Below are 25,482 nucleotides of genomic sequence, written 5' to 3' on the forward strand. Positions count from 1 at the left end.
AGTATGGTCCTTAGATTTGAGAAAAATAACCCAAGTAAATCTTGAAAAGTCATCTACGACCACCAAGGTGTATTTCATTCCCCCTAAGCTCATGACTGGTATAGGACCAAAAAGATCCATGTGCAACAGTTCTAAGCATCGGGATGAAGATTTACAACCCTTGTTTTTAAAAGAGGATCGTACTTGTTTACCATACTGACATGCTGAGCAAAGTTTTTCTTTTGAAAAATCTATTTTGGGCAAACCAGTTACAAGTTCATGTTTACTCAGATAGGCAATGGTTTTAAAGTTTAAATGATTTAGTCTCTTATGCCACAACCAGTTTTTAGATGACTTGGAAGCAATAAAACAAACTGGTGCATAAGTTTGATCATTCCAACTGACTTTATATGTGTTTCCACAACGTTTGCCAGTTAGTATGATTTCATCAGTTGAAGTTTTGACTGAACATGAATTTTTGTCAAATTGTACTGAGAATCCACTGTCGCATAACTGACTGATACTAATCAAGTTATACTTCAGGTTTTCTACTAATAGAACATCTTTAAAAGTAAAGTTACCATGGATAAGCTTACCCTTACCCACAGTTCTACCTTTGGAATTGTCCCCGAAACTGATGTTTGGACCACTGTATTTGGTCAGTTGAGATAGCACACTTGCATCTCCTGTCATGTGTCGCGAACATCCACTGTCCAAATACCATATTGAGTTCTTGTTTGTACCTGTTATCTGCAATCACACACATAATAAAACTTGGTACCCATACTTATTTGGGTCCTGAGCTGATTAGTCCCTTAGGAACCCACACTTGGATTAGTCTAACAGACTTTCCAGTAGTTGTATTCCAAATTGTTTTTCTCGGCTTTTGTGTGCATGGTGTGTAGTGTACAGATGATACATTATGTATTTTAGGTTTATTCAACTGATTGTTTAGTCTGTATCTCTTCTGAACTGGCTTGCAGTTATAGTAATTGAAGTAGCTATTTGAATAGTTTTTGTGAAACCTCTTTGATGACTGACTTTGTGAATCAGTTGAGGATTTTTGACTATAACCAATCCCATATCTTCTAGCCTTGTTCATATTTACAGTAGGTTGCTCAATCAGCTTACTAGGCTCAATTTGTTCTTGTACTACTGCTGATTTAACAAAGTGAATATATTTCCCTTTGTCTATTTTTAGCTTTGGTTGAGTGTCATTTGGACACATTTCTCCTTGAGTGTTGAACCCTAAACCAGTTTTATCAGAAACTGATTTTTGTGAATTCTGCATTTCATTTAGTGCAGTAGATGACTTGTTCCAAGATTGAATGAGCTCAGTCTGTTTTGAGTTTTCAAGAATCAACTTTTGGATTAATAACTGATCTTTGTTTCTTTCTGCTTTTAACTCAGCAATTTCCCTTTTCAGACTCAACCCGTCAACTGATTCATCAGTTTTGGTTTTATTGTCTGTGGGATCAGTTTGCTTTGCTTTGATTTTTTCGAATAATGATGCAAGCTTTTGATATTCATTTACCATATCATGTAGTGTTAGAATGAGTTCTTCTCGTGTAAAGTCAGTTGAGCTGAAATCAAATACCTGTTGACTAGATGATTCTTCTTCTGCATCATTAGCCATCAGGCACTTGTCTTCCTCATCATCACTAGAGCTGCATGAGCTTTCTGGTTCTGACTCCTCACTGTCAGTTTCTGCCCATTTAGATTTGCTTTCTTCGGCTAAGAGTACCTCATGTTTCTTTCTGAAGGACTTCTTATCATCCTTGGGTTTTCTTTTGTTCTCATATGATTTCTTTCTTCTATCAGTTGAGCCTTGACTGTCCTTCTTGGGTTTAGGACAGTCAGCAATGAAGTGACCTGATTTGCCACAATTGTAACAAGCATTTGTTTCATCTTTGGAGTTGTTTCTTTGGTATGACTTCTGAAAGTTTCCTTGATTCTTTCTCATGAACCTTCCAAACTTTTTGATGAATAGTGACATAGCATCATTGCTTAACTGATCAGCAGATTTCTCAACTGAACTAGTTGGTTCTGTTCTGACAGCAGCTAGAGCAGTTGTGGCTGCTGGTGTGGATGGTTCTCCTTCTCTGGTTTGCAGTTCGAACTCATAAGCTTTAAGATCAGCAGATAGATCATGAAGTTCAATTTGGTTCAGGTCTTTGGATTCCCTCATTGCCATAGTTTTGACATCCCATTCTTTGAGAAGACCTCTCATTACCTTTAGTGCAACCTCTTTGTTTGTATACACTTTCCAAGTGCATTTAACTCATTGATGATACTGCTTACTCTTTCATCATACTCGTGCATTGATTCTCCTGCTTTCATTTTGATATTATCAAACTTCTGAACTGCAACTGAAAGTTTATTTTCCTTGGTTTGATCATTTCCTTCACAAAGCTGGATCAGCTTTTCCCAAATTTCTTTGGCTGTCTTACACATCTTTATTTTGCTGAAAGCTATTTTGTCCAGCGTCTTCAATCTTGTACAGAATGTCTTTAGCCACATTATCAAGATTGGATTTTCTGTTATCTTCAGTTGTCCATTCTTCTCTGGGCTTTTCTATTCTTTGTGGTGCCCCTTCTGTTATGGCAACTGCTGTATTAGTTTTCAGAATCTTCATGGGTCCATCAGTTATGACATACCACATGTCATCATCTTGTGCAGCTAAATGAGCCTGCATTCTGATTTTCCAATCATCAAATTCTTCTCTGGAGAACATAGGGATTTTGTTGAATGAAGTCATGGTAGAAAGTTTATAGATCAAAAGTATTCAAGAACAAGATTCAACTGCTCTGATACCACTTGATAGGATCGATTAACGTATCAAGAGTGTTTAGAAGGGGGGGTCGAATAAACACTCACAATTAAAATGAATCTTTTCGAATTTTGAATTCAGTTTGGTGACAAACTGATTCTCGGAATCTTGTTGGTCAATGACAATCAGTTAAACTAAGAGTAGTTGCGGAAAATAACTGACTGAAAGATAGAATACAAAACTGAAATAAAGTACGCAAGGATTGTTTCTGGATGTTCGGAGATTTCAATCACTCCTACGTCACCCCTTCTATCTCAAGGATAGGATTTCCACTAAAAGACTTTGATCGAATACAAGACTTGTACTGACCCACTTCAGTTTGGACTTAACACTGCCAAAACTGAAACTCTTAGCATACAACAGCTTTTATCAGTTCGTGACTGATCTTAGCACAACTGATATATTCTTGATTGAATTACAAAGTGCTAACACGCTCAAAGTGTAGCTTTAGATGCTACTGATATATCTGATATACGTGAGCTGTGAATTGTGATTTTAGTAGCGTAACAGCAAGCTCCAATAATGCGTTGATGGTTCTGCTTCTCAGCTGCTTTGTTCACTTATTTATATGCTTCATTTCCAACGGTAACTTGAGATGAATTTGAATCTTTGTATCCGTTGATTTTTTACTTGATTATTCCTTGGATATTGTTTCCTTCATTTATTGTGATGCGGCGTCTTAACTGCTTTCGCCGAAATGCGTTGTTCTAAGCTGTATTGATTTAAGTGCGGCGTTGCAATCTTCTATGTCTCTTTGTCGGTTGATCGTTCTTTTCCGAGACATGTTCAGTTGAAGGGTGCTTTAGCATAAATCAGTTTCCAACTGATCAGTCAGCTGATTTCAGTTATTAAGTCCAGTTGTTGAATGTACTTGCGCGTATCAGTTGGTTGATCAGTTTGTCAAACTCCAGAATCCAGAATTTGGTTTTCAACGGAGACAACTACCAAAGAAATTGAGTTCCCTGCCCACAATATATCCGGAAAGAAAATCGCCTTGATAGACAAAAAATCATCAACTAGAATTGGTTTAGGGTGAACTTTGGGTAGATGAATTTTAAATTAATGAGTTTTGATTAGTTTTATAGTTTTCAATGAAATAATATATTAATTACACATTTTACTTTTAAATATAAAGTAAAATAAATTTCAAATTACATCATTATTAAATTAATATAAAATTCATCTTTATTAACATGAAATACAATATAAATACGTAAGTGATAAATTGGAAGTTTATGGTCTTATTTCTCTAAAAAAACAAAAATACATTTAAAATATATTGATTTAAAATTATCAAGCCAAATATAACCTGAATTTATTTTAAATAACATGTGAGAATGTCAAGTGTGAATTAATAAATGCAAAAAAGGTATTTTTCCTAGATAGTGACCAAATACAAATGAGATATATGATTAATTAATGTAGTTTTTTAGGTTAGATGATCGAATGATGTGAATGTACCATGTGAGTCACAAAAATTGATGAATATAATTTATACCGTGTTTCGTGAATGAGTTGTTGTGTTTAGTGTGCAAGTTGAACAATCAATAATTATCTTATCGATCATATCAAACAATACCGAGATGATAACCTCGATATGTTAAACAAATAAACTCTAGCCATCCATAATCTTAAATATTATTATTACCACTCGATATATCCTCACTTGACAATCAAAATTGACCCTCTTGAAATAATTATTTTATTAAACTAAATCGTGAATATATATATATATATATCCCGCCCTCAAATCAAATTAAATAAACATTTTTAACTCTTATATTTTCAAGACAATGTTTTCTAAAATATCAAAATTAAAGGGGTAAATTAATGATTAAAATAATAATTTTATAAAATTGTTTTAAATATCAGTTACTTTTAAATGTGTAGACTGCGGGGCATATTTTTAATTCTCAAAATAATAGTAAAATAATTTTAAAAAAGCATGGACTATTATTAAAGTTTTTTCGAACATTAAAATATAATTTATTTGTTGATAAATTATTTTTCATAGAATTAAAAAGGCATAAATTATAAAGTTAATTTCGAACATTCAAATATAATTTATTTGTTGATCATTTGTTTTTTTTACCTTTTCATATATACTTCTCCGTTCCAACTTCCTAACAAATTAAGTCAATATTTATGTAATAAAATCACAAGGGAAAAATTATATTTTTGTTTGTATGTTTTTTTCTTTTTGTGTTATGAGTTATCAAATTTTAGTTTTAATTATGTATTTTTTTTTTATTTTTGACGATTTTAATTTTATACATCATGAATGTTGACATGATACTCTACGCATCAACATCACGTTGAAAAAAAACTATTTAAAAAAAACAAAAATAATAAATTAAGATTGAAATTTAATAACATAGATAATCAAAATAAAAAAAAACAATCTTAAGACTAAAAATACAGTTTTATCAAATTACTGTTTACTTAATTCTTTTTGTGTATAGATAATTTAATTAGATTGTGTAGTATTCAAGTGTTTTTTGATTAATTTTCTAAGAGTCTTTTGTAAATAGAGAGATTTTTTTTTTTGCAAAAAAAAAAAAAAAAATAAGTTTTTAAGATGAAACTCGAATATTATATGTTAAATAAAGTGTTATGACAGCTGTCAATGAGTTGGAGATAGGTAGTTATGAGCATACACATAAATAGGGAAGCTTGTATTGTCTTGTATGATTGAACTCATTTTTTACTGAAATAAAATTTTACATTTTCTCTTCGTCTCTTTCTTCGTGTGAAGCTCTGCACAATTCCATGGAGTATTGATGCAGGTTGAAGATTCTCTAACATGGTATCAGAGCATTGATTGCTTCCGCAATTTTAACCGTCTTCGTTAATGGCGACGAATCCTCTCAACATTAGCTTCAACGATCCTTTTTATTTGCATCCTTTGGATACTCCTGGAGTTTCTCTAGTGCTTGATCCATTGATCGGTACTGAAAATTACGGTTTATGGAGTCGCGCTATGTTGCTTGCATTGCGTGCCAAAAATAACATGGTACCCCTTTTGAAATGTTATTCAAAAAGCCTCCTTCTTTTGGGCATCACAAGATATTTGGATGTCTTTGTTATGCTACTAACCTTAAACTAATTGACAAATTTGATGTTCGTGCAAAGCCGTGTGTCTTTCTTGGCTATCCACTTCACCAAAAAAGATACAAGCTCTTGGATATGTCGACCAAGCAGTTCATTGTGTCTCGGGATGTCATCTTCCATGAGGATATTTTCCTTTTTTCAGCTGCACCTTCATCTCTCAGCAATGTTTCCCAGCCTTAGTTTTTGATCATGATGATTTGTTTTTGCCTTCATCATCTAGTTCTCCTAATGCTATCGATCCTCTTTCTGTTTCCATACCATCTTCAATTTCCCAAGTTGACATTCCACCCGTAAGACAGTCCACTCGAATCAGAAAATCTCCTCTTTGGAGCAATGATTATGTCTGCTCCAATATCTCCTCGAACACACACTCTTCCACAGCTCATAACATCTTTAACTACCTCTCTTACAAAAGACTATCTCCGTCATACCAACCTTTCTTAGCCCACTCTTACTGAACCACAATCCTACCATGAGGCTGCTTCTGATCCGAATTGGCGTGAAGCCATGGCTAAAGAGATTGCAGCCTTGGAGGCCAACAATACATGGGAAGTAGTTCCTCTGCCTCCAGGAAAAAAGCCGATTGGTTGTAGATGGGTTTATAAAATTAAATTCAAAGCCGATGGGAGCATCGAACGTTTTAAAGCCCGGCTTGTTGCCAAAGGCTACACCCAACAATACGGAATTGACTATGAGGATACATTTTCTCCTGTGGCAAAGATTGTTACTGTTAGATGTTTTCTCACCGTGGCAGCAACAAAAAGTGGGAGTTGCATCAAATAGATGTGACAAATGCGTTTCTACAAGGTGATTTGGACGAAAAAATATACATGTCCATTCCTCAAGGGTTTGACAGAACACGAGAGAATGTTGCTTGTAAACTCCGTAAATTTCTTTATGGTCTAAAGCAAGCATCCAGGCAGTGGAATTCAAAATTTTCTCAAGCACTTATACACGGTGGTTTTAGCCAATACATGCATGATAATTCGCTCTTTGTTAAGCAGCAAGGGCGGTTGATCACTATACTTCTGGTTTACGTTGATGACATAGTCATTACTGGAAATGATGAGGATGCCATCAAGGATCTTAAAGGTTATCTCCATGCTACCTTGGACATCAAAGATCTTGGACCCCTGAATTTTTTTTTGGGTATTGAGGTAGCTCGCTCTAAAGCTGGAATTTGTATAAATCAGCGCAAGTATGCTTTGGAATTATTGTCAGAGGTAGGCATGGTTGGATGCAAGCCTTTTGACACGCTTATGGAGCAACACCTCAAACTGACCATACTTGAGTTTGATCAATCTACAAACTCTGCTGGATCTTCTTCTGAATCTGACCCACTACTATCTAATCCATCGAGTTATCAGCGCTTAATTGGTCGCCTCATTTACCTCACCATCACTAGACCTGATATTTGTTATGCCGTGCAAGTTCTTAGTCAGTTTATGAACTCGCCGAAGAAGTCTCATTTGATTGCTGCCTATCGCATTGTTGGCTATATAAAGAAGACTCCTGGTTTTGGTCTTTTCTTATCCTCCACGAATGATCTTCAATTATCTGCATATTGTGATTCGGATTGGGCTTCTTGTCCTATGAGCCGCAAATCTACTACTTGCTATGTCATCAAACTTGGATCTTCCATTGTTTCTTGGAAGACAAAGAAGCAACACACGGTTTCCCGTTCATCAACTGAAGCGGGGTATCGTTCCATGACCATGACAGCATGCGAAATAATTTGGCTTCGAGGCCTTCTTGGTGACTTAGGTGTTTCCCTTGACACAGCTACACCTCTTCATTGTGACAACCAATCTGCTCTTCATCTTGCTGCAAACCCAATATTTCATGAAAGATCGAAGCATATTGAAGTTGATTGTCACTTCATTCGGGAAAAGATCAAGAATAATGTGATTCGTACTGCTCACATCTCCACACAAGTTCAACCAGCTGATGTCTTTACCAAAGCATTGGCATCTGACCAGCATCATTTTTTAATCTCCAAGCTTGGAATGCTTAACCTATTCCAAGCTTGAGGGGGGCTGTTAAATAAAGTGTTATGACAGCTGTCAATGAGTTGGAGATAGGTAGTTATGAGCATACACATAAAGAGGGAAGCTTGTACTGTCTTGTATCATTGAACTCATTTTTTACTGAAATAAAATTTTACATTTTCTCTTCATCTCTTTCTTCGTGTGAAGCTCTGCACAATTCCATGGAGTATTGATGCAGGTTGAAGATTCTCTAACATTATATATTTTGTACTCTTATTTTCACAAACTCCATAGACTCTTGATGCATAATATTTTAAATCAAAGGCAAAACTTAATTCATAAAATTAAATTGGGGAAAATTTATATTAGAGTTGGGTAAACCCTTTTTGTTTCCGGTCGTTATGTCCTTAATTTTAACCTCAAAATATACATATATTTGTAATTTATAATTATAATAATATATTAGATTCAGAAAATGTTGATTTGCCTAAAGTCTTACTTATATGTTTCAATTTATCTGTCTCAAATATTGAAAATTATGAAAACAGACATTATATAATACATTGATATTTAAATCAATGATGTGAAAATTTATAAAACGATTTAAAACTTAAAACAAATAAGTTATAGAGAAACCAAAACTAGAGCTTATATTGTTTTTTTTGTTTCGATTTCTTTTTTAAAAAATCCAATCTTTTTTTTTCCTACATGAACTTGGAAAAATAAGATTTTTTAAAAATAGTTTACTATCCTTTTCAATTTTGAATAACTCATCACAAATGTTGAAAATAGTGTTAATAAAAACTGATATATTTTTAATTCTAATTTAAAATTATTTTACTATTTATTTGAGAATAAAAAATATGGAGTATCCTATACATTTATATCTATTAGTTTTTAAAGTTTAGAGAATGAAAACTCATTTTATTAAATAATTCTTTTAATAAAATTTTTAACGGACTAAAACGAATGTATAATCAAACATCGCTTGTATTGTGATGCTCATATATTACTATTATTAAATATGATACATGAATAATAACTATTTCACAAAAACTCATATGAGACGATTTCACATATAATTTTTGTGAGATGAATATTTTATTTGAGAAACTATAAAAAAATAATATTTTTTATGATAAAAATATTAATTTTTATTGTAATACGAACAACTGTCTCACGAATAAAGATTAATGTGAAGAGACCAACTCTAACTATTTTTGGTCTCTCAAGTCATACCAACTTTTTTTTTTATCCAAAATACTCCTTCCCCGTAAATATCATTTTTTTATATAAAAAATTATTATATATAATATAGAATTATATTTTAAATAAAATTTTAATTTACACATAGAGAGAGATGCGTGCGAATTTGAAGTATACAATAAAATTTAAATTAGGTTTGGTGAAGGAGGAACCAAGAGTCTGGGCTTGTTCAAGAAGCCCCTTGAACAAATTGGACTCGCGAATCAAATCTCCAATTTTCCCTAAATTTGTGCTGCTCCGATTTTTCTTTTATCCATGTCAGATTTAGGGTTCCTCGGCTCCATGCGTTCTACTGATTAACGAAAGAAATTGATCAAGTATTGTTTTATGCTTATTTTAGCTTACTAGTGGTTAGGATTGAGATATTCTATCGATTGATGCTTAAATTTGTGTTGCAGGTGTAGACACAATAATGGCTGAAGAAGAAAACCAAAACGAAATGAAAGAGGAGGTTAAGGATGACGTAGGACAGGTTAGTGGAGTCCTCATTCACAATTAGCTACAGTTGCTTAGTGTATTTCGGGAATTGACTGTGCGTACTCTGTTAAGAATCAGGAGCTAATGTTCAATGTGGTTAGTGTTGTTTTTGGCCTAACAATGGATCATTTTACTTTCTTAGAAGCACGTTGATTTTAGAAAAAAATGGACTGGGAGTGGCTAAAGTTATTATAATCCTCTCACGGTGAAAGTTTCTCATTCCTTCCATAGTTGTAAATACTGAAAGTCTGAAACTTGATACTTTTTTTGTTTTCTGAGTAAATAGTTGGCGTATTATCTTTACTACTGGTAGGAATTTGTGCGCCCCTTGACATCACATTGGTATCTAAGATCTTTTTATGTCACAATTCTACTCGGGCTCGATTACATTAGCGAAGAATCGAAAAATATCTTACATGCTCTTTTGGGCATGTATGAATTTGAAATGTTGGGCCTGATTTCAAGTACAAAAATAATTTCATAACTTTCTGAGGCTTCAGTTTCCTCTTTGAACAATTTAGGGTCACAAACACTGTGAATCATTAGGACTCATACACTCAAATTGAGCCAATAATTATTGCATTTCAGAGAGTAGATATTAATTTTTCCTTGTAATAGTTGGGGCCAAAAGTATGTATTTGGCCATCACATTTTTCAGGGAAGTGGTTGTATTAGTGTAAATGGCATAGAAAAGCCAATGACAGGGCGTCTGCACCTCGATGATGGCTCTTACTCTTCATCCGATATGATTATAGTCCTTTAAATTTTCTATCGTATTAATGTTTATTAATGGCGTCATTATGCATGTGAGGTTTATGTCTAGTTTTCATTCACTTTACTTTATCAGTTATCTAATTTTTGTTTAATTAGATTATCTGTTTTCATTGTAATTAATTGTCCTGTTATAATTTTGAAGTGGGTCTTGGTTTTATTTGGATGTTTAGGCTAGTGAGATGGGCATCATCTCACGGAAGACGTCTATTGTAGAATTTACTATTTTTCGACACAATATTTTTATGATTTTTTTAGAATCTTGATATGCTGTAAATCAGGTCTTCTTGATGCCGATGGAATTCAGTATAGATTCATAATAACAATATTTGGTCTTTGAGTGCCAGTATATTTCTAGGTGTAATGACTCTTTTATTCCTTTTTCTGAATCTTACCGTAGTATAGTTTTTTTTTTTGACAATTAAGTCTGGGGATTTGTCTTCCATCAATGGTACCAATATTGTTTTTCAAGAGTGCAAATATATGAAGAAATAGCCAAATGTCTAAATGGATAACTGGGCTGATAGATGACCTTTGTCATTGTGGAGTTGATTGAGACATTGACGTTTCCAAAATACAGTTGCTATAAGGAGTTTCGTCAACTCCCACTAATATGGGTATGATTTTTATAACAGCTTAAATATATCCTTGGACAGGTTGATACTGCAATTCTTCAGCACCAGAATCAGAAATTTGTTCAGCAGTTGGAAGTACTGAAGGAGGAGTGGCATAGTCTTGATTTGCAGATTAAAGAGTTAAAAGAGAAGCAAGCTTTTTATGATCAAATGTTGATAAAAGTGAACCAGCTATGGAATGAGGTTACTCGCTGTTCGTGTTGTTGTGTTTTTTACTTTTTTTTTTTGTTGTTTTGCGTCGTGTATGATACTCTAGTATTAACTCGGTGACTTGGTGTAGCTAGTTGATGATATCATATTACTTTCTGCACAAGCTGGGGCTGGTCAAAGTGCTTTACAAAGCTTGGAATATTTCGAATCTGTTCGTGGTAAAGTTTTAGTTTTAATGGCTCCTACTTTTACGAAAATATTTTGGTACATGCTGGGTACTGATTTCATTTTAGGCACCATCCCATCATGTCGTCCCGAGGATGTTTTTCTTTGTAGGCTGTTAGAAAGAGATGGTGTTCAAACCAACGGAAATGATGGCTCAATTGGTTTTACAAAAGAAGCTCTACTATGCCGTCTCAATTCTACTCGGGGGTTGATGACATTGCTGGAAGACACTATTGATTCTCAAAGAGCTAAATTTGAAGACATTGCCCAGATTTTTCTGGGAAAACCATCTGCAGAAGGTTGTTAGATTTCTTGACAAGGAATACAGCCATTTGCCAGTTTGGGCCCTTATAGATGTTCTTTACCTCTTACGCATTCTGTAATTTGTTACTATCTGTTCAATAAATTTTATGGTTGGTCATTACAGATGCTGTTACCCAATTCCATAGGCTTGAAGATTTGATAGCAGTTGAGGGCAGTCACCTCTGTGAGGTGGTTGATGTTCTTCGCTTGAAACACAAACACTATGCTGATGAAATTCAAGCTTGCATTGAAAAACATTCAGTTGACCAGTCCGAGATAAAATGTCTTGCAGGTGATGAATTCTTTTTTACTTGTACACATCTACATAAGGCTGCAAAGATAATAAATTCTTTGATCTATCACTTGGGAGATTGATATGTGCATTTGTTGGATGTGGATACAATGTCAAGTGTCTCATACTTGATTACTTCTGAATTCTCATTTTTAATTATGTTTGTAGGGGAACTGGAAGAGAGCATGGCTGAACTTGAAGAAAGCAGAAGAAAACTTATCAATCTGAAAATGCAGAAAGATGGGGTCTCTGGAATGCAGGTTCCAATTCCTGTCCCTGTTCCTGTTCCGGTTCCAGTTCCGAATGCTGTAAACGGAACAATGTCTCCTGAAAAGCACTCTGACATGTCAAAGCGATTACGCGAGCTAAAAGAGTCTGTTGAGGAGATAAAGGTTTCTATTCTTTGACTTTATCTATCAATTCCTTGCTTTCTTTTATCATCTCACATATTTATATAATGGACAAAGATCGCGAATAATGTTTGTTGAAGTTGGATATGATGTAGGTGGTGGCAGAAGATCGCATTTCTGAACTTCAAGATGCGCAGGAAGACAATTTAATTTTGTCAAAGCAGCTACAGGATCTTCAGGTTGTAAAGCTTATTTTTTTCCTTACAGATCAATAAATGGGTAAATTACACTGACCTTGCCTGATGTTTGATATAATTACAGAAAGCCATTTGTGTTATGTAACCCCTATTCGAAGTCTAACGTGTGGATTTTTAGTGAAAACGTCAATTACATTTTTCCCTCACATCTTTTTCTTTTTTCATCACTTTGCTTCCCCAACTTCTTGAACTCCCAATACAACACATTCCGCGTCTCTGTCACCACATTGGGCTCCAATGATAGTGGCAGCGCTGGTAGCGGCCGGCGGAGATTTTTAGGCTTGGATTGGTGTAGAGGTTGGTGGCAATTTGCTATTTGATGATGGGAATTTTTGGAAGGGTTAGGAGTTGGGGGTTTTTCACAGGTTTTGGGGAGATCATTAATAATGTTTGTAAAGTTCAATCAGTGGTTGTGGTTGATAAGAACTTCATATTATTTTTAAAATTTATATATTTGGAAGCAGTACTGATGATTTGAATTATTCTGTCTTGTAGAGAATTTATTTATAAGTCATTGCTTTGGAAAAAGTTTCTTGATTATATATATGTGTGTGTGTGTGTGTGTGTGTGTGTGTATAATATTTATTTGTTTATTAATTTTCATTCAGAATTTAAAATAACTTAAGTTTTATGTGAGTGTCTATGCACAACAATTGCACAATTTGTTGCAAACTAGTAATTTGGAATTCATAAAACTATTTTTGTTTTAAAATCAATCAACTTAAATTTGAACATGAAAACAAATGACCCAAAATTTAATTCTACATTTAAATATCTTTGACTTTACTGACAAGCAATTTTTTAAATAATTTTATCTTTACTTTACGGTTTGTGATAAATGATTCAGGTCAGAGTTGGTGAGTATGTCTCTTTGATTGAGTACAAAGCTGAACCGGGATTTTCTCAATAATTTAATTTGTTCTGAAAAATGTAATTTATTTATATTAGTAATCTTTACAAATTCTATTGTTTATCATCGTGCTTTCAGAAATGTCAGGATTGGCAAAAATGCAGGTATCAAATTAGTGACAAATGCACTCTGGAGGATTGCAGTAATTGTATATATTGTATTATTATCTATCAGGGGTAAATTAGTTCGCAATGGACAATCAATCAAATAGCCACATTTTGACTAGAGTGTATTTTATGAACATAATTTCAAATTATCTGGCATAGTCACTGTTTTTTAGTGGCAAATATAGTTAAGTGTTGATTTGAGAAGTTTTAGTGCAAGTTCCATGATTAGTCTCTCATCAGGGGTTATTCTTGTAATTTACCTTTTAAATTGTCGTGAGTTGAAATCTAAGTTGTGATGTTTGTTGTGTAGAATGAACTGAAGGAGGACAAATATTTGTATGTATCTCGCCCTTACTCGTTACTGAATGATCAGTTTCAGCACTGGAATTCTGAGGCAGAGCGTTATAAAGCGATGACTGATTATTTGCAAGTACGATATTTCGTGTTACATTTATATCTTAATTCTCAGAATTGTGGCTTCCTTAAAAACTACATTTTAGGCTGAGAGGCCTTTCATCATGCGACGAGAGAAAGAATTGATTCTTAAAGCAGATTCTCTGGATGCTGTGAGGAATGCAATCAATATTTCTCAGACAAAGGTTGAAGAATTACAGAATCAACTGCAAAAGTGTGTCATTGAAAAGAATGAGATGGAGATGAAAAGGGAAGAAGATATGCAAGATTCAGGTTGATAGGCTATGAATTTGAACTTGAAAATTGCGACTGGTTGCAGTCTCAAAGAATTCTTTTTCAGGTAGAAAAGATGTTAAAGAAGAGTTTCGGGTAATGTCATCAGCATTGTCGAAGGAAATGGGAATGATGGAAAGTCAGTTGAATAAGTGGACCAAAACAGCTGAAGAGGCCCTCACTTTGCGTGAGAAAGCTCAAACACTCGGTGCCTTGTTGGAATCAAAGGTTTTCACTGTTTGATTGTGTTTTCTGTATCAGAATTTATTTATGTTATTGAAGTTAAATGTGTTTGCCTTTGTTGTGAATAGCTGGTTTGCAAATTTAACATGTTATCTTCAAGGTAGACTTCTTGAAGATCCCTACCTTAATCAGTACTCGTTTCTGTTGCCTGTATAACTCAACGTAGATTATCGAACGATCTTAAATTCTTTGCCCTACACGTCATCAATATTGGAAATAAAGTCTATACCTGAAGAAGGCAATTGACTAATGTAAGCTTCGATGATGCCCAATCAACTAGAAGATCTTAGACTTGTTGAATGTTGGACTAGAAATTCTTGTGGCTTTTTTCATTGGAAAAGACTCATTAAATTTATCATGATAGCATGATCATTTCATTCCCTGTTACCTGATCTGATCTTTTAGCAGCAGTCTCCTAATTCTTTTGATGTTGTAATGACATTATCATCTAATTGCAAAAGTCTCTTAGAGTATCTTTTAGATTCCTTCTGCTGCAAGAAATTTTTGTTCTTTGCATGTCAACTTTGTTTTAGGCTTATATGCTGTTAAATTCTTCATCAGTAATTGTTTTTGCTGATGAACAAATGAACGATTCTCAGTTGAGAGCACTTGTCCTTTCTGGCAGACTACTGAACTGAAGAATTTAGCTGATGAATGTTCCCAACAGATGGCGGAGATCAAATCTTTGCAGGAAACTGTATGGTCTTCTCCTCTGATTATTATTATTTATATTCCAGGAACTGTAAAAGTAGATTATCATTTATCATAGAAATTGAAATTTGTAGACTCAGAAAATACAGAAGCAGAAGCAGGAGCTAGAAATTTTCTTGGATCTGCTAGGTCAACAAATTTATGATAACAGGTACTACATGCGCTTGACTGGTGGTGAACGGGTTAGTTTTGGGAGAGCCTGTCATCAAGATAACCTCAGATACATATTGTTCACATGCATATTCCTGATATTACACTTGGATGCTCGCATCTGAATTTTTGTCTATATCTCTTGACAATTTTCTCATATATTTCCTGAGGAAGAGACTTGACCGAGATTAAGGAATCGAAGGATAGAGCCTGCATACAAGCTGAAATTTTGAGGAATGCTCTAGATGAGCATGGGCTGGAATTAAGAGTGAAAGCAGCATATGAAGCTGAGGTTGCATGCCAGCAGAGGCTTTCTGCTGCAGAAGCTGAAATTGCAGAATTAAGGGCTGAGCTTGATGCTTCTGACAGGTTTGTTTCGTACTTGTCTCCCATGTTTATGCATTCATAATTGTGATTCTTCAGATTGGTAAAGTGATATTTCAAATCAGCAAAATCTTCAGACAATTCCTGAATTGTGGATTTGTTGTAGTTCTTCAGTGTGATTAATTGTGCCATACCTTTCGTTATTGCTTTGATATTTTTGCTCAGGAGTCTGCGTGTTGAATGAGATAAAAAATGGTCGTCCTTTTCTTCTTTCTATAATAATTTGTTTCCAGGCTGTCCAGTGGTGAAATACTTGAACTGCTCTAAGGTTGTGTACTCTGTCTTTCAGACATCAATTTTGCTGTTGCCAGAGCTAGGCTTTCATCCTGTCTTGCCAGCATTTTCACATTTCGTGTTTTTGATTGATTCTATCTTGTTTATGAAATAGAAAACAAGATGAAATGTAAATAGATTTACTTTTTCTTTGTCTGGGGTTGTATTTCTTATAGAAAGATTCTATATTCTCTCTACAAAATTGGATTAAATTTTAAAAGGTAAAAATGCTCTAATCAATTGAGTGAAATTAAAATAACAACATGAGAATGACGAATCAACAAAATCTTCAAATTGATTTCATGTACATAAAAGTTTCACTAATTGGTTGCCACTACTATTTCCTGTTTCATAATTGATGTTCCGATTTAAAACAGAAGAAAGCTCTCTGCATGGCTGTGGATTTTTCTTTTAATTTTATTTCACTGAGCATGGGGCAGCTTAAATGGAATTTGCTTTGAATTTTGATTTAACTTTAGGTGGCATGTGTATAAGGTGCTTCAGATATCAAAGTCGAAGGGCAGCCACATATCATTCGTTTCTCGTCTGGCACCAATTCTGCTTAAAGAACCATTTTTTTGACTTTTTGTTTCATCTGGAACAATGTTGAATACGGTTACTAGGACTTGTCCCTTGTCCTATGCATTTAAATGGGAATCCAGTCTGCATATGAATGTTTTGCGTGAGGACAATTTTTTTATATTTAAAATTTTTCATTTCTCTGTGCTACCTGATGGATTTCTTACTTGTAGAACGTAATTCTCAAGGAAAGAAAGTTCATTTACGACTTAATTAAGACTTAGTCACAATATAGGAATGGAATTGTAATGTTGTGAATTGTGATGCATCTCTTCCTTTAAATGTGGTGGACTTGTTTTTTTGATGCAAAACTCATTTATATGTATTTTATTCGGTAAGCATTGTACTTTCTGATGATTTAAGATGAGGGGCTTGTATTGAGTTAAATGCGTAAATGACATAACAAAATATATTTCATTTTTGGATGGTAGATCAACGTGTAAAGTTTTCAATCTAATTGCTATATATTCTGGCTGCTGAAAGTTCTAAATCTAATAATCGAGGGGTTTGCATGCAGAGATGTTTTAGAGCTCAAGGAAGCCATAAAGATCAAAGAAGGAGAGGCAGAGTCTTATATTACTGAAATTGAGGTGTTGATTTGTGGCTTCTTAGGGAACATATATGGCTTTTTTTAATTACTGAATCCACTGAATGAATATTAGTCGAAGCATAAGAAATGCGAAGTTTATTACGTATAAAAGCATTTGATCGATTTTTCCATCCCTTTTTTTCTAGCATCATTTGGTGCCATTGTTTACTCTACAATCTACACGCAGACTATTGGTCAAGCTTATGAAGACATGCAGACACAGAACCAGCGTCTATTGCAGCAAGTGACCGAGAGGGATGAATACAATATTAAGGTTAATGGACATTTATCGTGCTCTTTTTGACGACTTTGTGCTACACATGATCTCTGCTACTTGTTTCTATTATTTTTCCGTTTTTCATTTTACAGTTGGTTTCTGAAAGTGTGAAAGCGAAGCAATCACAAAGCTTATTACACTCGGCGAAGCAGGTGTTGGCAAAGCAACTTCAACAGCTTAATGGATCGCTTGAACCTCTAAAGTCAAGAATTGCTCATAGTGAGGAGAAGGTAGAACATCAAATCCCATGGTGAATTTTCATATTGGTGGTTCTCGGCAAATTTTAATAAAAATTGTAATTTTGTATGTATTAATTTTTTATTAAAGTGTAATTATGTTGGATTAATTTTTTCCTCGTCAAATTTTATGTTCATGTTGTTATTTCTTCTATTTTATTTTCTGAAAAATTAAGGATATTGAGGGGAGTATACTTTAGAGGAAATAATTATTGTCTTTTAGCTACCAAAATTAGTTATTATAAATCTCTCTTAAGTACTATAGTGTTTATTCAAGAACCTTGTCCAAACCTATGTCAATACCTGCAGGTTAAATTTCTCCATGTTGAAGCTTTGAGTTCCATTCAAGAAGACCGGCACATGACTATAAATCTAGAATCTGCGAAGTGGGAATTGGCAGATGCTGAGAAGGAATTGAAGATGTTGAAATTTGCTCTGGCTTCATCCGAGAAGGATCATGAACAGCTCCGGCATAAAGTGGATGAAATTCAAGTGGAACTAAATAATGAAAGGTGATCTCCTGACCCCTTAAACAATCTTTTCATTAAATGGGTTGATCCTATATTTAAGTTGTTTTAGAACCCATGATCATTGAGACACGATTTTAAATAACAGAAGCGAGCGAAAGAAGATAGATGAAGAACTGATGGAGTTGAATAGGACAGTTGATGAATTGACTTCTGAAACTGGGGAGGCCGCAATTCAGAAACTACAAGATGAGATCAAAGACTGCAAGGCTATCCTCAAGTGTGGGGTGTGTTTGGATCGTCCTAAAGAGGTATGTCTTTAAGCCTATTCAAATTTGTATTCTGAAACGCCTGTTTTGTCATGCCAGACCAAAGTATGTACTGCTACCCATATTTTCAGGTTGTCATCTTGAAATGCTTCCATTTATTTTGCAACCAATGCATCCAAAGAAATCTTGAAATTCGGCATCGCAAGTGTCCTGGTTGTGGAACTGGATTTGGCCAAAACGACGTTCGATTTGTAAAAATTTAACTGAGCTCCCGTAGATTCTGTGAATTGTAGGTTAGCTTGCTAGATTAACGATCGATTCAAAGTTAATTGTTCCATAACTTTGTGGCAAAGCCTTTTTGCATCAAAAGCTATTTTTTATTATATATGCTGCCTGTACTCCCAGAGACAGATAGACAGCACAAAATCGTGCTAAATATGTGAAATCCGATTTTTAAACCAAACGATGTGAACCTCGGACTGGTTGTTAGTTCTAACTTTCTCGGTAAACATCAAGAACCGGAAACTGATCTATAAAACAAAAGAAATTGAAAAAAACAAAAACAAAATAAATTATGTTATTGCGAATCGACATTTTTACAAATAGAAATTGTCAATAAAGGTTGAAGGAAATTAAGATTGTAGAAATTATAAATAAGAAACTAAATGAATTAGAATTGACAAATTTAGAGAGCATAATTGTTGTAGCTTTTTGTGAAGATGTGTTGTGTGGTGTTTCTACTTTTCCATATATGCTTTTGTTCAAATTCTTTCAAGCGGTTCTCCGTTCTTCCCACGATCATCATAACTTCTCGGGCGTGCAGTTCGGCCAAGTTTCTCAAACTGCCAAAATTCTTCTATCCTAATGGGCTCTTGACGCTTGGTCTTTAGCATTCAGGCTTTCCAGATTTTGAGCCCAGAAAATGCCCCCATAGTGAATTTGGCCGTGTAGGATCATTGACCATATATTATGCAACTCAAGCCCAGTTCTTGTTTGTGGCCCAAGGAGGAAATTTAAATCATGCTCCCAACACTTTTTGCTTTCCATCATACATTACCTGATACAAGTTCAATTTTTTTTAATTTTTTTTTGAAAATGTTCCAGCATCTTCTTCCAAATTTTTTGGCCATAACAATTTGATATTGTATATAGGACCGAGTGCTTACCGCTTTACCAAAAGCTATAGTTGGTGGTAATGGTGCAACTCAAAACTTTTAAACCTCTACCAAGCAGGGACAATTATTGCATCCAACAATCTCCCTCACAATAATTGCACTCCTTGCAATCAATAGGAATCGAACCCATGACCTTGGCTCTGATACCAATTGTAGGACCGAGTGATTACCGCTTTACCAAAAGTTATAGCTCGTGGTAATGGTGCAACTCAAATATTTTAAACCGTACAGTAGCTCAAGTACCACGATTCGACCGCTCTACCAAACAGGGACAATTATTGCACTCAACATTGTAACTCAACAACTTCTTTTGCGAACCAATTTGGAGTGGGGATTTCATACGTGTGCGGGGATTGTTGTTCCATACCCAACATGAACGACCATTTCTTTTGCTTATTTCTAGTCCCACTATGCACTTCAGTTTTTGCGATCCCCCATCTCTGTCACGCTCCACACGCATATTCTTCCATCGTGTCTACTACCGCCAACCAAGGACGAGGTAAATCTTGCACCAATGTGGTGTCTTTGAGTTTATACGTATGGGCTTTTTAATCGTTTACAACAAATTTTATAATAGTTTAATAAAATAAAGTAAAAAAAAATGAGTTTGTGAAAGTAACGTATCACGCTTCTTGAAGAGGCGTGACTTACAATATTTTTTTAAAAAAAGCAAGTCACATATGACGTAACTTGCTTAATAATTTTTTTAAAAAAATAAGTCACGCCAATTGAATAGGCGTGACTTGCTTAATTTTTTTTAAAAATAATTGCTGGACGCTCATGGTGGAGGAACTCTGTCATGTAAAAGACTGATGACCCACTACAGTCAATAATGCATGCATCTTTCTTTTCTTTTATAAAGAAGACGTTAAAATTTTTTTTAATTAAAATTTGCGTGTTAAAGTGATGTGATGTATCACCGATAAGTACTAACATGACGTGTTTTTGATCTGAAAATTTGCTTATATATCATTTTCCTTCGTTTCAAATGTATTATTCTTGTGCTTCTATCATTCTTCATTTTTCTGGATTTAAATGTATCGTTAGTGTTCATTCCTGTGGATTTTCGTTCGATGTTTGATCAAGTAATTACACTTCAACACATGAGGTTTGTATGCTTTAAATTAAGTTTGTCCTTCAATGTTTGATTAAAACTGTTAATTTATTATTTGTGATTATATATTTACAGATAAAATTTTGATTTTGAACTTCTATTTGAGGTAAACATTAATATAAATTAATTTACTTGAGTATTAGAATATAAATTATGAATTTATCATAATATTATGTTTAGAGTTTATGATTAAAATGCTCAATTATGTTTCTATGTATTATTAGTTATTCTTATTATTTTATATTATGCAAATGATAATAACAATACCTAAAAGTATAATAATTTTTATTGTTGTTGTTTTATATAGGTAGTATGTAAAAAAAAATTAGTATAACAATTAATTTATTTTACACAAATAATATAAATGTTCTTATGATAAATATTGTTAATTTTGTTTTTAAGTACTTAAATAAAAATAAATATTACAATTAATTTCATTTCTTATTATTTTATTTGACATGCGTAGTATCAAAGCTTATTATTATAAAATTATTATTTGTAGTATTATTGACTTATAAGATACAACTAAGAAATAAAATTTTTGTATTTTAGAATAATAATCAACTTTTTTTTAGAAAATAATAATAATACTTATATTTATAATTATTATTGATGTTGTTGTTTTATATAGGTAACATATCAAAAATTAACTATTACAGTTATTTTATTTTACACAAGTAGTATAAAATTTATTATTATAAATATTTTATTTTTGTTCTTAACTTATTAAACACAAAATCAGTTGTATAATTAATTTATTTTATTATTATTTTATTTCACATGCGTATTGTGAAAATTTATTATTATATAAATATTATTTTATTATCATTAACTTGTAAGATACAAATATGAAATACGATTTTTTTATTTTAAAATAACAATAATACTTATAATTGTAATTATTAATGTTGTTGTTTTATTTATGTATGTTATAAAAAAAATAAGTATTACAGTTGATTGATTTTACACAAATAATATAAAATCTATTATTATAAATATGTTTTTTCTTAATTTATTAAATAAAAATAAGTAGTATGATTTTATTATTAATATTGTTTGTATTTAGTATGACCGTTTATTTATTTTACATAACTAACATAAAATTTATTATAATAAAAAATTTATTTAAAAAGTATACATTTAAATGATTTTACTATTATTTTTTTTTCCTATTTAGTATGAAATCGATTATCCTAATTATTTTTATTTTTTTTAACTTATTAAATAAAAAATATTATTATTATTTTTCTTATTATTGATAGTAGCTGTATTGTAAAACAAATTTAGCATTATCATCATCATTATTATAATTAATCCTAATAAAAATGAAAGCATATGTAAATTAATTTTATAGTATATTATTTTATTATTTTCCACATTTTTTTATTCAATTTTAATTTTAAAAAATTTATTATAACCTTGTTATTTTGTGTGACCTATTGAATTTTTTTTTTTTTTTTATAGGAATGGACAGTGTGCTGGTGTTTTTATACGTAGGTGGTAATGTTATTATAGGACATCACACTGTAAAATATAGTACTATTGCGTTGAAGGCAACACGAATACCAAGATCTATTAATTTTCATGAATTGAAAGAAATAGTGTACCGTCCGACAAATACTGAAAGTTCAAAATTTAAATTAAAATTGTCAACAAAATATTCCTACGTGGATAAGTCACATTGTGTAGAAGTGCATCTTGACATCAATGATGACAACAATTTACAATTAATGCTGGATTCTATTAACGAAATGCGGTGTATTGAATTGTATATCGAAACATATTTTATCGAGCATAATGTACATGTTGAGGTTCTTGAATCATACATTCCATGTATAACTGAAGGGTTTAATTCGATGATATTTAATGATGAAGCTGGTACTTCCGCTGCTGTTTTTTTTGAACCAATAGATGAAAATCGATTTGATTCGGATGATTGGACTGGGGGATGAGATCAATATATTACTAACACCGTAGAAGAAAATGTTATAAGTTGGCTGATATCTGCACAAGGATGAGATTCTGGTGCAAGAGGATGGTACTCAGTTGACACAAATCATGCAGGTTTCGATTGTTCACTGAGCGCACATCCTACTGTATTGGGTCATGTATTGACACATGTCGTACCTGATTTTATGTCATTGTTTCTTTGCATAATAAATTTGTAGGTATCTATATAATTATCTGTTGTGTAAAATCATCTCGTTTTGTTTTTTTATTTTATAGTATCACCATTGTTTCCTAATTATAGATTGTGTATCACAAATATATAATTATCAAATCATATTTAGCACCTATTTATCTTATTTATTATAGCAACACAATATAATGTCGTTGATACATCAGTCTCGATGATAGGGTCACCGTCAACATTAAACCCCCAAATTATCGCAACATCTTGTAGTGTGATTGTTGCATCGCCAACTCGAAGGTGGAAAGTATGAGTTTCTCGACGCCATTTTTCGACAAGAGCGGTTATCAAATGATTATCGTAAACAAAATCACCACAGCAGAGGATATCATAAAAACCCATTTCATGTATACATAACCGAACAAGATGGTGTATTAAATCACTTTTCCACAATTCTCAAATTAAATTATCTGATATAAGTACTTTTAGAGTGTTATCCAAGTTGTTAGGTGTAGTAAAACTAGATATATATGTTTGTTGCTGTTAAAGAATAGTTCCATCAACATGTCTGACATGCAATGACATTCTATAATTAATAACAAGAATAATATATTATTATCTAGCACAATATTCTCTAAAAATAATAACTACAAAATCAATTAGCAAAACAATTATAATATATAAACATCAACTATAAGTAAACCAATTTTCAAAAAATTAAAAATAATACGTAAATTAAAAATAATATATTCATAATCTACGAGTTTTAGAAATACAAAATTCTTTTAATAATAAAAATTTATATACATATCTCGATTAAAAATCAAATAACAAGTTTTAAATAAAGCAATTTATTTAACACATGCATTATTATTTATAAAAATAATAATGCAAATTATTATTATTTTTTGGAAAAAATAATAATGGAAATTCCTTTTTTTATTAAAAAAAGTTAACAACTCACTTGGCGTGATACATTTTCATTTCATCACCAAATTATTACAATTGACCGTTAAAACAAATTTATTGTATCTCATAATTATATGAGATAGTGTATTTTTTTCAAATAAATTATAAAACATGATATTTAATTTTTAAACCAAAAACTACGTGATTTTTATTTTTTATTTTAAAAATAATCTTTTATATTAAATGTGTAAAAATATATATACATAAACAAAAAAATTTAAAATTAATATTATCGAACTATACAATTATAAAATTATTATAAAACAATAAAACAATAATAATAGCTGAAAAAAATAGCATATAACATAAATTTTTTTAACATTTTTTTAAAAAAATAATAACGATAATGAAAATTTATCATAATAAATGATTTTGAAATTTCTTTACAAAAATTAGTAATAACCAAAAAATCACGTAATAATTAAAATTTAAAAAAAATTAAATAACAAGACAAAATTAGTCTAACATAAATAATAATTTCATTTATAAATTTAATATTTAACATAAATAATTTATATTAGTTTACATACCTTAATATAAGTTGGAACAAATATGTACCTATGAAAACAAAAAAAAAAAAATAAAAATTAGCAGAGTAAAAAAATAAATTCAAACATTTACGAGAACTTACAGATGAAAAAAATGAAAGGGATGAATGAAGTGGGACAATGAAGTATTCAATTTATAAAGAAAAATATATGAGATCATAATGAATTTGAAATTATTAAAACTATGTCGTTGCAGCTTTTAATGCATATGCTGAGGCGTGCAACTTTGAAATAATTAAAACAAATCACTTGTATTATTATTATTTTTTTAAAAAAAGGTAAATGCAATTCACACCTATTCGATTGGCGTGATTTACTCTTAAAATTTTTTTTTTTTTTTTAAAAGTGAGTTATTTACAATTACATTAATTTTCCCAAACTTCGTCACCTTTAAATACATGTTTACTTCTCCTCTGGCCATTCACGAATCTTCACATTAGCATTGGGTCTATCACTGTCCACAACATCACCACCACGACACCACCTCGCTTCTAGAGAGTTAATGCAACGTCCCGAAAATCGAAAAGTCCACGTGAATCACATGCATGCAAATTATTAAATTTCTTTGGTATTTTAGCAAATTCTTTTAAAGCATAAAATGCATGTTTATTTTATTAAATTGTGTTAAATTATTTTTTTATGCATTTTATGTATTATTATTGCATGATAGGAATTATTTCATAAAATTTAAAAAGTTCACGCATTAGGGTTTCTAGGTGCATTTCACGTTCGAACGAGGATCGGAGACCGGAGAATTTTCAGTAAAATTATTTTTATTATACGACATATTTTTATAAATTAATTTAAAGTGTTTTAAAGGTATTTTCATAAAATGGGATTTTATTGAGTCTTTTTACCCGCATGATTTCTATTTTTAACGGTACACAAATATTATCAAATCGGAGGACTTTGTAAGGGTTCGGCTAATATTTTCAAAACCTTTTCAACACAAAATATTTTTCGAGAGTGTGTTTGGATTTAATGGACTACTTTTAAACTTGTTGGGCTTAAAACCCTTTTCAAACCCCT

General features: G+C 32.3%; 1 protein-coding gene across 6 annotated transcripts; it reads left to right on the top strand.

Moving 5' to 3' along the window:
• The first annotated feature begins 9,287 nt into the window (after nucleotides 1-9,287).
• On the top strand, nucleotides 9,288-18,899 carry LOC140958941 (E3 ubiquitin-protein ligase BRE1-like 2). Of its 6 annotated transcripts, none has more exons than XM_073416568.1 (20): nucleotides 9,289-9,491; nucleotides 9,573-9,646; nucleotides 11,079-11,250; nucleotides 11,342-11,425; nucleotides 11,501-11,731; nucleotides 11,860-12,027; nucleotides 12,196-12,419; nucleotides 12,533-12,616; nucleotides 13,962-14,081; nucleotides 14,152-14,338; nucleotides 14,406-14,566; nucleotides 15,207-15,278; nucleotides 15,367-15,443; nucleotides 15,617-15,811; nucleotides 17,196-17,268; nucleotides 17,455-17,541; nucleotides 17,637-17,774; nucleotides 18,090-18,292; nucleotides 18,396-18,558; nucleotides 18,648-18,899. In XM_073416568.1, the coding sequence occupies exons 2-20, from the start codon at nucleotides 9,587-9,589 to the stop codon at nucleotides 18,777-18,779; spliced, it is 2,631 nt and encodes an 876-aa protein (XP_073272669.1). In that variant the 5' UTR covers nucleotides 9,289-9,491; nucleotides 9,573-9,586; the 3' UTR covers nucleotides 18,780-18,899. The 6 variants fall into 6 exon arrangements, with proteins under 6 accessions (XP_073272667.1, XP_073272668.1, XP_073272669.1 ...); XM_073416569.1 differs by having other exon boundaries at nucleotides 11,079-11,240; nucleotides 11,338-11,425; XM_073416566.1 differs by having other exon boundaries at nucleotides 9,288-9,491; nucleotides 11,342-11,731.
• Nucleotides 18,900-25,482: the final 6,583 nt, after the last annotated feature.

This window comes from Primulina huaijiensis, chromosome 15 (genome assembly GCF_012295235.1).
Source record: "Primulina huaijiensis isolate GDHJ02 chromosome 15, ASM1229523v2, whole genome shotgun sequence".
In the NCBI taxonomy this organism is placed as follows: domain Eukaryota; kingdom Viridiplantae; phylum Streptophyta; class Magnoliopsida; order Lamiales; family Gesneriaceae; genus Primulina; species Primulina huaijiensis.